Source organism: Danio rerio, chromosome 10 (assembly GCF_049306965.1).
Source record: "Danio rerio strain Tuebingen ecotype United States chromosome 10, GRCz12tu, whole genome shotgun sequence".
NCBI classification, from domain to species: Eukaryota; Metazoa; Chordata; class Actinopteri; order Cypriniformes; family Danionidae; genus Danio; species Danio rerio.
The window spans coordinates 30888460-30903417 of record NC_133185.1 but is presented as its reverse complement, the minus strand read 5'-3'; the positions used below and the strand labels follow the sequence as shown (position 1 = coordinate 30903417).

The 14958-nt window shown below is 31.6% G+C and overlaps 2 protein-coding genes across 2 annotated transcripts; both read right to left on the bottom strand.

Moving 5' to 3' along the window:
- Positions 1–1850: 1850 nt before the first annotated feature.
- ufm1 (ubiquitin-fold modifier 1) lies at positions 1851–13998 on the bottom strand. Its single transcript, NM_212627.1, is given in 6 exon segments — positions 1851–3519; positions 6417–6449; positions 7761–7800; positions 9826–9883; positions 13821–13877; positions 13966–13998. Coding segments are annotated over 6 exon segments (273 nt in total). The 5' UTR covers positions 13968–13998; the 3' UTR covers positions 1851–3436.
- On the bottom strand, positions 12500–13125 carry LOC798685 (large ribosomal subunit protein uL6-like). Its single transcript, XM_073914792.1, is given in 3 exon segments — positions 12500–12849; positions 12851–12960; positions 12962–13125. Coding segments are annotated over 3 exon segments (576 nt in total). The 5' UTR covers positions 13115–13125; the 3' UTR covers positions 12500–12536.
- Positions 13999–14958: the final 960 nt, after the last annotated feature.

Here is a 14958-nt window from a genome sequence, read left to right as displayed (position 1 = left end):
ATAAAAATATAACTTTCAAAATAAATGAAAAATGAAACTGCAACAAATTAAAAATCTTATCTAAATATAAAATGACTGTAGTTTTAAAAAACATTGAATAACGCTAAAATGAATATTGCCATATTGTTCAATTATTATATTGTTGCTTGTATCAAATTATATTGCATTTAGGGACTGTTATTTAGAAATGTTTAAACTGTACAGCAATTTTATTTTTAGGTACAATTGCAAGGATTTATTGTTCATTTGATACAGTCTTAATTGCAATAAAGGATATAAAAAGCATAAATAGTCCTTGCTTTAGATTAGTTTAAAAGACTGCATGAAGTTTTGTTATTAAAGCATTTAATAACATACAACGAAATAACTATATGCCTGAATAATAAAATACTTAAATATTAATTTGAATAGTTACTAAATTATTTTAAAAACCCACCGATTACTCTTAAATACAAATGGTTTGTAAATAATGCAATGCTTAATTCATGAAAAATTAGTCGTTAACAAAATATGATAATACAATCATTAAGCACATTATATTAGATTAAATGAGGGGTATTTGGAGCATAGAAATCCTTTACTTTTTAAATTGAAGATAGTTAAGTTCAACAATTTGGTTAAATTTAAAACAGCACAATTTATGTTAAAAGCATAGGAATAAATTACTTCTGAAATGCATACAAAGGTTATTGAAGAAAGACCAGGGGGATATAATCTGAGAGAAGAACTAAACCTTAGGAGGTTGAAAACAAGGACAACTTTAAAAAATGTGTGTATGTCTATATGTGGTGTGAACAGATTCTTTATGGCAGGATATTAATCAATTTAAAAAGTTGCAGACATATATATATCATTAAATAAATATAATGATTAATAGAAGTGATTAAAAAGAACAAATGAGAAAGGTATGATTAAACTTCAATTAATGGCTGTTTGCAATATTATGTATTTTTTGGGTATGTGTTATAATACGTAAATGTACAAATGGAGTTAAACATATAATATGTCAAAGATGCCAAAAGGATCAAATATATCTCATGTAAAAAAGATAAGTAAAAGAAGAAATAAGTTAAAGTAATAAACAAATGATGTGTGTGATAATGAGGTGGGGAAAATAAAAGGCATGTGCTTCATCCTGCTTCATGTCAACCATGCATGTTAAAATGTATTTTGTTAACAGAATTGTTTTGTCTAAGATTTTTCTGTTCCAAATAAATAAATAAAAAATAAAATTCTACATGTGCTTAAGTCAAGAATACAGCATTTGTAGCTGTAGTTGTGAACTATTTACTAATGTCTTATAACGTAGTGTAAATGCTTAACAAATGATGAAATAACTATTTGCTAATGCTTAAATATATAAAGTGTGCAGTTATTATAGCGTCACCTTAATTGAACCACTTTGAATCATCATATGAGCCATAACTATTAAAAATTTAATAAATCTTTCTAGTGTACGCTCACATTTTAGGAAGGTTTCTATGCACAAATCAGACCCTTGGTGAAAGTGTATTTTTACAGCAAAAAAGATAGAAAAATATAGCAATATTAATTTTTTCAAATATCCTACTGCCATATGAAATGGTCTGTTTAAACCTCTGCAAATAACACAATCAACATCAAACTAAAACATAAATATTTAAGAGTTCTGTCATTCGCTTGCTTAGGTAGTCCTCTAACAAATGGGACACAATTTAATTTATGCAAATTGCTACGTCTTTGTGCTATAAAGGAGACTTCTGAAGCTTTTCTTCTCCATTTAAAGCTTTGAAACATGGATTATGTTTACATACATTAAATTAAGTGAAAAAAACGAAAACACGCAGCAAAATTTACATGCAGGCATGTAGTTTGATATTCAATGCTTTTTTAATGTTTTTGACATGAACACTCGTACTGTAAGTATATTTGTAACTTTTTTTGACTAGTCAATTTGACATTCCTCACATAAATGAAATTGTTAGTTTCTATAAAAGCACAGCTCTTTCCCGGCTAATGAACAAACCGCATCACTTCCTGCTAAATGAGGCTGGAGGCAAGTGATGCCTTTTCAAATGTGATCCAGAGTAACATGTCTGCGTTTGAATAATGTAGGCCTTGCTGTATTTATAATGCACTTCTCCCCTTTCCTCAGTAATGAGTGGCACGGAAAGGGCACAGCATGCCTGCTCTTTTATTAAAACAAATGAAAGATCCATTATGACACTGAATAGTCAGACACTCCTCCTCCTCCCTCGCCTCTGCCTCTCTGTAATGTAAGGGAAGGAGGGAAAGTGGAGGGTGCAAAAAGCAAAGGTAGAGGCCCGCTATTCATTAGCCTGATGCACTATTCAGGTCTTGCAGTAAGTCATGATTTTAAGCCTTAATGAAAAGGCACAACCGCTGACTTGAGTGGGCAGAAAGCAACTTTTGAGAAATTGGATGTCAGATTGGTTTATGTAACACTATTTTTAACAACTATGGAAATGGTTCTTGTGTGTACATATTTTATCAAGTATGTACATTATAAAATGTTTAATTTGTTATGTTTTTAGAGATTAAGTAACCATACTTTGTATAGGAATCGATGTTAATGCACTAAAAAACAATATTCATTGGATTTACTAAATTTTTGTAAGGTAAGTGGTAGCAAACAATTGATACGGGCTGAATTTAAACAAATGAAGTTGAACATTGTTAAATTTGATTAGTTTGTTTTAATTCAGCTCATATCAATTGTTTGCAACCATTCACCTTTAAAAAAATAGTAAATCCAATGAATCATTCAATAACTGCAGAATTACTACAGGAGCTTAAAGCTAAATTGCTAGACCATAAAACAAAGAATGCAAAAACTTCAAGCCAAAATACGTTGCTTTCTATTAAATTGTCACATCTCAAAATGGACAATGGGAATTGTATTTTTTTAAACATTAAAACAGACATTTTATTTAAGACATTGAACTGAATTTATAAAATGTGCATTAAGACCACATCAAGTATGTTTTCATTTTCTCTTAGTTTTTATGTTAGGATTTGATTCTATTTTTTTATCTGAATTATTCTTATTTTTTGATTAGATTGTTGCAGTGGCTTTAATGCACATCCAATTTATTGTATTCATGCAGAAGACATTTGACAATTATGTTGTTGTTATCTGGTAAAGGTCATAATGCACATTTTTACAAGCAATGCATTATGTATGTATTCCTGTTAAACATTCTTTGACAGCTCATAATACCTAGTAATTCTGGTGCTCAAAACATCAACAATATTCTGCCAGTGTGTGTCTTCAGGAAGGGTGTTTGTGGTGGCAGCTTGGTGAGATTTATGAGGTCCTCTGACTGATCTGGAGCTGCAGCACTGCTTGTTTAGAGCAGCTAAGAGCTGAGACCTCAAGGCCGGACAATAAATACATAAGTATGTTCATCGTCTGTGACAGAAAACCACTGGATAGTCACATCCTGGGCTGGTGACCTCCTCCAACCCGATCTCTGGGAATGATTCGTAGTTCTGAGCCGTGTTTCAAAAACACATTTCCTGCAAAATCAGACAATTAATCAAATTACTGGTGGAATCCTTCATATAAAATGTTAGCAGTTATTTCACAGTTTAATACACACTGAAAAATAAACTACTAAATGTCTGAACAATAACAAGATACATGAATGTTAATTTAAATAGTTTATTCTAAATTATTAAGACACCTATTACTCCTAAATACAAATGTGCATAAAATCAAATCACTGTAATCATTCATATAAAATGTTATCAGTTGTTTCACAGTTAAATCAACACTGAAAAATAAATGTTTTGGATATATATTACGCAATGCCTCAAGAAAATGTAACATTTTCTCACTTAATATCATTTATTACATATAAATCTTTGCGTTGACAGTCTCTTTTTTTCAAAAGGGTGAGATGTTTATGAGCTCTGCATTTAAAAATACACTTCATTTCCATAGAGATGTGTTCATAAGTGCTGCATCTTTCAGATCTCTCATTTTTATTCTTTTCATTTTTTAAACACTACTATATTACTCTCTGCTTGTGGCATGAGTTTAAATATGGACTTAAAATTACTCCTCTTTGCCTCTGACATGATTTTGGTCTGTCCTTTAGTGTGCATTCATAGTGTTGATTTGCTCATAAACAAAACCTTTACGGAGCAAAGTAAGTTTGATATTGTAGATTGACTATTAGTAAAAATAAACCCTCCCAAAGTACATAAATAAGGTTCTACAGCTCAATTTTGACATATGGCATGAACCATTTATATTCCAAGGTAAAGACTTATGGATTGCATTTAAACAGCAACTCTGCAATAACATGAAAAGTATAAGAAAAGAAATCCATTTAGATGTCTGAGCATAGTCTATATTTAGTCTGTGCTTATATAAGGTACATCTTCACAAGGTACATGTCTTCAGGCAATACATAACCCAAACTGGCTACATACACTCTCAGAAATATCTAGGGTTATTTGGGTGGTACCTTTTTAAAACATACACTTTTGTACCTACCACTGCTACCAGGTTCACATTTGTACCTTAAAAGTATATATTTATACCTAAATAGCAAAAATGTATACCTCATATTTCTTAAATGTACAATTGTGTACCCAGTGGTGTAAAGTAACAAACTACAAATACTCAAACTACTGTTATTAAGTAGCTTTTCTTAGAAATTGTAATTTACCAAGTAGTTTTAAAAATGTGTACTTTTACTTTCCCTTGAGTATATTTTTTAATGCAGTATCGGTACATTTCATGCACTACTTTTCTTCAACCATAATGCACAATCCCTTATACTTATTTTTTTTTGTCTATGGGGATTAGAAAAATCAGTACTGTGATTTCTGTTCAATCAAATCGCACATAGAAGGTAAATCACATCATACTGAACTACCTCAAGACACGGGCGATTTATAATTTTTTGGAAGCATTAAAAGTGTCCAAAGAAGATGTCCAAAATCTTTTAACGCATTGAGCCAGAGACTGTTTAGATGCATTTTACTGATGAGAACATGACGGATGTTTACTGTGTGATGACAGAAATGGCCTTAAACACTCAGCAGGCACAAGATGCAATTTGTAAGGAAATGGAAATCGGGTTGACATCAGAACCTAACGTCATGTCGACGCCAATGTACAACGTCCAACCTAAAAGCAACCAAATATCAACGTCTAATAATGTTACAGCTTGACGTTGTGTGGATGTTACCACTATGACGTCTATCGGATGTTGGATTTCGGTTGCCACAAACGACGAATAAATATCAGTATTTGACGTCTAAATGACGTTGGTTCAACGTTGTATTTTGGGTCACTTTCCAACACAACCTAAAATCAACCAAATATCAAAGCCATTTGACAATGTTATTGGACAAATTACATGTAAATGTGTCCCTTTTTTACAGCATACTACTCACTACTCTTGAAAGGGCTACTTTTTACTCATATTTTGAGTAATATTTACAACAGATACTTTTACTCTACTTGCACTAAATTTTTAGGCAAGTAATGGTACTTTTACTCAAGTATAATTTTTCAGTACTCTTTCCACCACTGTGTGTACCCTAATAGTATACAAATGTACTTTTAAGGCAACAGTATGCATTTGTAAGGTACTAACTGAGAGTAGTGTATCAGCAAGTGTACTATCTGAAAATGTAGCACCCCAGTGATGGGTTTTTGTAGCTTTTTTTTTCTGAGAGTGTACTTGGGTCAGGATAGACATGTTGCTACTGTAAAACTAATGAATTACAGCAAATTTGACATTTAGTGCTCAACCTCTGACATGTCTGAAAAATTACAGGTCATTTTTTTCTGTGATTACATACAGCACAGCACTCAGGCAAGAAAACACATACATAACACTACTGGGACTGCTTATTAAGACAGCGTGTAATGGATTACAGTCTTAAATGACAAGTAAAGCAGGATGGAAAACATCGGTAAAGAAACATTTAGTCAGGGGAATACACTCACAACAATGGGGAATCGTATAATTGAAGCGCATCATCAATATTCATTAGGCAATATGTGAGATTTACATGCGCAGCCTATTGAAGGAGTCTCAGGAAATCATTCGATCTCACAAAAGGTCCCTAGGCAGATAATCATGAACAATATGAGGCGGTAAACAGAAGGATCCTTTCATTTGCATGCAGATGATTATGAACTAAGGATAGCCTGGAAAATCTGAAGCGTGCAAGTAAACAGTGCGAGATGAGGGATCATATTTCACAATGCACAGATAATGCATTAAAGGTGGATTCAAACAAACAGGCATTCATCTGAACATGAAAAAAAAAAAAAAACGACATCACTTTTTCCACTCTCGTGTGATATTCTGATATATCCAAAAACTTTATAGCTGGAAAAAAGACATTTATCACAGCCAGATGCTGTTGAGTAAAGTAGTGACACCAACCTGCTGTCTGCGCCGGATTGATTCCAATGCCATCTACAAAAATAATGATCACATCAGCATCATCATCATCATCATCATCATAGAAATATGAATACACACATAAAGCAATCATTCTTAAAGACAATCAATGAATAAGACAGATGGGCAAGAGCACAGAAACACTCTGGCGTGCTGAAATGCTGAACAACCACAATACAGGACAACTCATTTACAATAACTGTCCTGTGTTGTGAGATATGAGTAATGCGTTCGTAGTGGTTATCATTTCTTCAATAATTACTCAACATGAAGTATTAAAGTGCTTTAAAGTCTCCTATTAAATATGTATAATTACACTAAATGGTTGATGTGGGTACAGATTTAACGGAGTTCATTAAATTGGCCAGATCATGCACTGTAAGAAATTATATGATAAAAAGTAATGATGACAAATGTTTTTGTTACTTTTACTTTGTTTTTAAAATAATTTATGACATTTCAACTAATTTTCATTAGTTATACAAAGTGTACAATAAGGGAATATGACTAGCGAAGTTTATTGGATTGAACTAAAAGATTTAAGGCAGCAAAAAGAAAAATTACCGTGTGGGAGTTAGTGGTTTTGTTACATTGCCTAGTGTAGTTGCACTATTTTTAATACAGCCACAAAAAAAAATTAGGATGTCCAGTGGTTTTGGGTCTTTCATTTAGTTTTTTGTTCCCTGTATTTTTGTAAGTCTGGCCACTAAATGTAACAGCACACTTTATTATTTAAAGGGACAGTTAATGAACATAATGAAAATGCTTTAACTAATTACCCACCCTGCACTTGTTTCAAACCTTTACGAGTTTCTTTAGTTAAACAAAAAATGGAGTTTTTTTTTAAATATAACTATTGACTTCTATAGTACTTGTTTTTTCAACAGTGGAAGCTTTTTCAAAATATCATCTATTTTGTTCAACACAATGCAATGGTTAAAACGTTATTCTTTAGTGTTAATGTTTAAAAGAAAATGCCAAGAATCGCAAATTTTACAAAAATTATTGCCAAAAAAAAAAAAAAAAAAAAAAAAAAATATATATATATATATATATATATATATATATATATATATATATATATATATATATATATATATATATATATATATATATATATATAAAATATTATATGCACTGAAATTAGGTACTGTTACTTTGGGGACAAGTGGGGACAAGTGTTTGAGAACCACGCTTAAAGGTTTAAAAGGTTTAATCAAATACAGGCTGCCACTGCCTACTACTACTACTACTACTACTTCTCTTAATACTAATGACAATGATAATAATAACCATTATCATCATCATCATATAAAAACAACTTACCATTTGTAATGATGGCACTGGTAGCTGCAGGCACTTTAAACTTAAATCAAAGAAAAAAGAAAAGTTTTATTATTCATCAATCAACAACATATGCTGACAGCCAGACACAAGCCATAAACAGCACCGCACAGTTGTTCTGTCAGGTAGGGATAAGAAAAACCTCAGCTCGACTCTGTGTTTGTGTTAGGTGATTTAAAGAGTCGAACAGAAACCTTCAAACGTTTGAGAAAAGACATCCCTGGGCTGAGCTTTAGAAGAAACTGTCACAAAGAGCTACAGAAAAGTTTATATAAAAAAATGGCCAAATACATTCAGAATGGGCTTTGAAACTCTCTGGGTTTCCTGAAGGCACTTCTATTACACTATTGAAGAGCATAAAACTGACGTGAAGAAAAATGCAGAATTACTGGGCAGAAAAAAAACAAGTGGATGATTTTGTGTTTCTAATTCTCCGTAGGCTACTTTTTCTATCTGTTCTTGTCAAGAGGAAAAAATCTGTGAATGATCACATAACTATAATCATCTGAAGCAGGAATACAAAAAAGGATTTTTGAGAGGCCAAAAAAAAAGAGGGTGAAAATAAGCCTGTGCCTTTTTAAAAAGGCACTTCATCATTTGTTCTGGCTTCCACTTGATGCATCACATCTTCCTATTATGAGGTTGTCAGAGTTGGCATTTCATTATGTCAAAAAAGGAGCGACGACCCAAGATAATCTGCAACGTCATCCCGCCATTGGGTCTGCGTGCCTTGAATACAGCCGTTAATTCAGACCAGACAGTCCACAGTAAATTAAGAAGCTTCTGTCAGACTTGAAGCCATTTCTGATAGACTTATGCCTAATATTTTCAATTATAGCTATAGGGTAATATACAGCTAAAGACAAAATTATTAGCCCTCCTGTGAAATTTTTATATTTCTCAAGTATTTCTTAACAGAAAGAAGATTTTTTTTTGTCAACACATTTTAATCATAATACTTTTAAAAGAACAAATCTCTAATAACTAATTCCTTTTGACTTCGCCATGATGACAGTATGTAATATTTTTTTTAACCTATTTTGCAAAATACTAGTTTTTAGCTTAAAGTGCAATATAAATGCTTAACTAGGTTAGTTAGGTTAACTAGGCAAGTTATTGAATAACAGCGGTTTGTTCTGTAGACAATCAAACATGGGTATATTTCTTAAGAGGGCTAATATATTCAACTTAAAATTGTTACGTTTTTTTTTTTTTTTTTAGAAACTGCTTTTATTCCAGCCTCACAACCAAAAAAAAGAAGACTTTCCCCAGAAGAAACAAATAATATAGGAAATACTGTGGAATTTTCCTTGGTAAAATATAAATATTCTTTTATATATATATATATATATATATATATATATATATATATATATATATATATATATATATATAAAAGAATATTTATATTCTTATAGAATATTTATATTCTTATTTATAGAATTATCAGCATTTTATAATATTAAAATGCTGATAATTCTCATGATAGTTTCTTTTTAATAATTTAAATACTACTGCTATTAACAATTATAATTAAATGTAATCATAAATAACTCTTTATATCACTTAACATAATAATGAATTCTGTATTTGATACAATTTAATATTGAACATCTACTGTGAACTGCATTTTTCCTTCCTTTCTTTTTTATTAAAATTTTATAGTACAGGTACCAGCTCCGATATTGGTTATTGGAATTACATTATCTCTAATTCTAATGACTTTTCCACTAGCATGAAATATTAGATTCTGCATTGATCCTGTTCTGATTTTAACAAGAAAGGCTGTGGACACCAAGATAAGTCTGATTTATGCTAGAAAGAGGATAAATCATTACCAGAAAAGCCTTATTTAATCAATAGGATAAAACTGAGCAAAAGTTTATGATCCATGCACGTAATATAAACATTTTTAATCAATGACTTTCAAGAAGTGAAGAGTAATAAGACAATCATCCTTGAAGATTACCATCATGCAGAAATTTTTATTACGGTTTAAATAAGTAACAAAATATCAGCTAATAACATGTTTATGCCATCAACTCACCTCTTCTGCTGCAAATTTCAAAACCGCTGTGAATGGTGTGCTCTCAGGAACACTTAATCTGAAACACAATAAGATCAACATGTTACAAAACCTAAAACAAAACCTTAAAGTAAATTCTATTATTTGGTTGAACTATCCCTTTAAACACTTGCAAATTTTAAACTGTAATGTTAACAATGGAAAAACTTTGCAATTAATGTAAAATTACACTGATCTCAAAGTATGGAGCTTGGTCACCTATGATAGTCATTTTGATTTTGAATAATCTCTTCTTGACTTTGAATATCCTGCGATGTGACTATTTCAGAAGTGCACAATGCCATGTTAATCAAGTGCCGCCCTAAATACTAGCTCACTTCCAAATCCGAGCATTAAAAATAAATTTGATGCTTTTTTAAATGATCTTCTGCTATATTTAACCCGTTGATCTCTTAAATGGTCTAATAAATTACATTTATATAATTAGTCACCTGAACTGTAAAAACCATCCAAATTGCCTGGTGTGTATTGAAATCAGAATTATTAGCCCCCCCTGAATGATTAGCCCCGCTGTTTATTTTTTCCCCAATTTCTGTTTAACAAAGAGCTAATTTTTTCAACACATTTCTAAACATAATAGTTTTAGTAACTCATTTCTAATAACTGACTTATTTCTTATTTTATCTTTGCCATGATGACAGTAAATAATATTTGACTAGATATTTTTCAAGACACTTCTATACAGCTTAAAGTAACATTAATAGGCTTAACTAGGTTAATTAAGTTAACTAGGCAGGTTAGGGTAATTAGGCAAGTTATTGTGCAACGGTGGTTTGTTCTGTAGACAGTAAAAAAAATTGCTTAAAGGGGCTAGTAATTTTTACCTTAAATGGTTAATAAAAAAAAAAAAAAAAGTAAAACTGCTTTTATTCTAGTCGAAATAAAACAAATAGGACTTTCCCAAGAAGAAAAAATATTTTCAGACATACTGTGAAAATTCCCTTGCTCTGTTAAACATAATTTGGGAAATATTTAAAAAAAAATAAAAAATTAAAAGGGGAGCTAATAATTCTGACCTCAACTGTATATCAACAATGCGGGTGTTTAGAGCCAAGTTGGTAAATCAGTCTGTTTGAATGGCCCTTGACAGAGCAATCTCACCCACTTAGCATGTGCATCTGCCGACCCGTCAGACACAGTATGACATCTATAGATTATTACAGACCACAGCAGTGATTGCGATCAATACTGTAAACAGACTAAGAGCAACTGTCACAAGGGAAGACATGACCTTCTGCTTCATGCACTGACCAATTTGAAGATTTCTCACTGCTTTGCTTCCATAAAATGTCATCTTTTAGGATTAGTGGAAAGAACAAACATTTAAGCGATTCTTTTATTATATTTGATCTATTTGCATCTGTAGATTTGAGTCACAGCGCACATCTTTATAAAGGTTGTTTTCTCCAGAGTTTCTGCAGGTTTCTTAAATTCAAATGTAAGACTTTTTAAGACCCTTTTAAGCCCATTACAACATAAATTTTAGACTTTTACAGGGCTAAACATTAGTAATTTTTTTTTAATAATGGCCCGGTTGGTTGCCACAAAAATAAATAAATAGATAAATGAATAATGTTATTATTTCTTAGTGCAATATTTAGTGTCAAAACAAGAAAACTTTTGTTGTATACACTTTTTTAAACTATAAGTTTTACATTGTTAAAAGTTAATTTGTTTAGACAGTGACATAAATAATCCAAAATATGCATTTGTTGAATTTTGGTCCAAATTGAGAATTTAATGAAGAGAAATTGCTGTAAAAAAAAAAAGTCAAACAGCTTGTAAATTGGATCTTTTTGCAAAAATAAAAAAAAATAAATAAATAAAAAAAAAAAAAAAAAAAATATATATATATATATATATATATATATATATATATATATATATATATATATATATATATATATATATATAAAAAATAAAAGTTTCATTGAGATGAATTGTTGATGGATGTCATTTCGATTGGGTAGCTTTACTTGGACAGATGAAAATTAAGACCTTTTTAAAATGATTTAAGATCTACAGCACAATATGTCAGTGAATTTAAGACTTTTTAGGGCCTAAAAGCTTGTTTTTGAAATTTAAGACCCCGCAGGAACCCTGTTCTCAAAATGGAAATATAATTTTTATTTTTTAGGCAGAAATTCAGTTCAGCAGCACAAACATGAAAATTCCACATAATTATTGACGAACTGCCTCACTGACCATATATTGTATGTTTTATTTGATTAAATTATTTAAGAGAACCATTATTTAAGACATTATTTTGCAGCATTCACTTCAAATATGAGAAATTTTGGAAATGTTCATCAGGGATGTATAATTGTAATGTTTGAAATGCGCTGTTTGACTGCTAACTTTAATTTTATGCCAAATAAGAATCACATTATATTTATGATAAAGAAAAAGCTTTCTTTTTAAAATTTATGTTCATTCATAAAGCAGAAAATTTAAACATTGCTGTAAACAAAAGATTGATTTTCATATTATATTATATTATATTATATTATGTCCAAGTATGAATTAAAGAGGAGAAAAAACATCCCTTTTTAAAAATGAATTACTTCCAATTCCTTGTTACATTATAACGGTTAATTTCACTACAGAGTAATTTTTTTTATTTTACTAAAAAAATGGAATTGTCTTTATTGACAGATTTTACAGAGACTAATTTAGTCCTCTTGCTGTTCCACCACTGTGCCCTTCTCGCTGACATAAATCCCATCCAGGAACTTTCAGATGTCTTTCTTTCTCACAGTGGTGGCCTGCTAGATCAGAGCAGTTGAGTTTGATACCAGCTACATGTAATTATCCTCCAAAACCAACTCATCTTTTTGAGTGGCAGACACTGCACACACAACTCCTTGCCTCATGCGGACATGGTGGATGCACTTCTCTCCCAAGAAGTTTCTGATCTCCATCAGTGAGCCAGACTCTTGGATGACCACATTAATGGGAAAATGGTCATATACAGATAGTATTTTGAAAGCCCAGGTTGACCCCCTTGATCATGTTCTGGACATGACTGCAGATGCTGCGGACTGTGGCCAACTCTTTTCTTTTAACCCACCACTTATCCACACGCAGCTTTTTTCTGTTTCTTGCCCAACAGACTGAGTTCCAGGTTAATGTGGTTGAACTACTGGTAGAGAACAGTACTGGGTCCCTAAATGGTAACTGTGCGGCCCTTGAGGGACAGCATGACATTGTCTGGGGTGTCCACTGTCTGCTTACTGAGAATGGTCTTCATTCTCGCAGATTGAGGGGGAAATCTCGCTGCTTAGTAAATGCTAAATACTTTTATGCACACTATTTTTTTCAAGGTGTTATTTACAAAGAGGGGTTTGTTCCTTTAACATTTAATAATATAACATTTTATTCTCCAACATATGGCGACATATTTACTTGCTGAATGCATGTTCTGAATTATACTGTAATGCAAATGTCAGTAAAGAATATATATACAATACAGCCTTAAATGCATTAACAAAATGAAACAAGAATATTGATCTGAGTTTTATGAAGTTATATTAAAATGTCTGCACACCTAACTAACCTGTAACACAAAACAGTTCTCTTGATGCACTGTGATAAGTTAACATGGGGAAATATATGGTTCTATACATAAAAACATGACATATTTTACCATGGAGTGACTCATTCCTGAGCTTACACTGTGCTAAAAACATTAATACCGTTCATGTATATTTAATTAATCAGTTGGGTCATTGTTATTTAATAGATCACGCGTTTATTAAAAAGATTTATGAATAAATTAATATACGAATTAAGAAAGTAAGGAAAAAGTCAGCTCCCCAAACAATACAGTCTTGCCACATGATCACAAACGTTCCTAGTAAAACCAACAGCATTTAGCAAATCAAGGCGAATGAAACAAATAAATGGGGAATGTTAATATTGATGGTGTGTAACATGTTGAATGATGTGTCACTCACACTTTATATGGTAACCGCGGGTCCGACGTCAGCGTGATTTTAAACGTTACTTTCGACCTGATGCATACAGAGAGTTTATTAACAGATTATAGACATTACATAACAAAAAATAATGTGCTGTTACAAGATAAACGTCTTTACTTACATTTTACAGGTTTGTATGAGAGATCCGCACACTGTTTACACTGACCCGGAAGACCCAGGGACCCGCTGTAACACGTCATCCGTTTGATGGACCTCTCTTTTCCGTTTTTCTTAATTTATCCTTTATTAATGGGCTAAAGCTATATTTAACGACTTGGATTATATTAATGTATTTTAGCAAAGTGTAAAAATATGAGATAATAAAAAATAATATAATGCGTTATGCGCATTTCACTCAGGCATATTTCAAGCGTCCCCAAGATGGACATACCGTAAAACATGTTGTTAATGCACCGGGGAATGAGTGTAAGCAATGAGAGCTGGAAAATAAAGAAAAGCAGAATTGCAAACACAGCAAGAAGTATTTGCACACCATAGACATTCTTTAAAATTATTATTAATTTTTTTTAAAGGGGTAGAGAGAACATAAGTAAAATGTTTTAAGGTGAAAGTGCGCTTGTATTACATATAAACGTTTACAAGTGAACTTTAGAAAGATAAAAATAGCCAAAACATTATATTGAATAGATTAGATATTTCATTACATGCGTTAGAATTATTAGAGGGAACCAAAGCTTAAATAAGTCCAAATAATGAACCATTACATAGATTAGAAATACTGGAAACTTAAATTTGTATTAAATGCAACTTCAGTTACTGCAAAATGCAGCTGCCAAAGTTCTTACCAGGCCTAGAAAATATTATATCACCCCAATTTTATTGTCCATTACACTGGCTGTCTGTTCCTTATCAGTTCAGCATTGATTATAAAATATTGCTTCTAACCGATAAAGCTTTTAATAATCTAGCTCCTGTTTATCTAAGCAATCTCGCTACAATCCAACCCATTCTATAAGAGCTCAAAGCTTCTGGAGGAGATTGAGCCTTCTCATTTGGCTACTAAACTCTGAAATAGCCTTCCTGATGATGTCCGAGGCTCAGACACACTCTCTTAGTTCAAAACTAGATTAAAGACCTATCTGTTTAGTAAAGC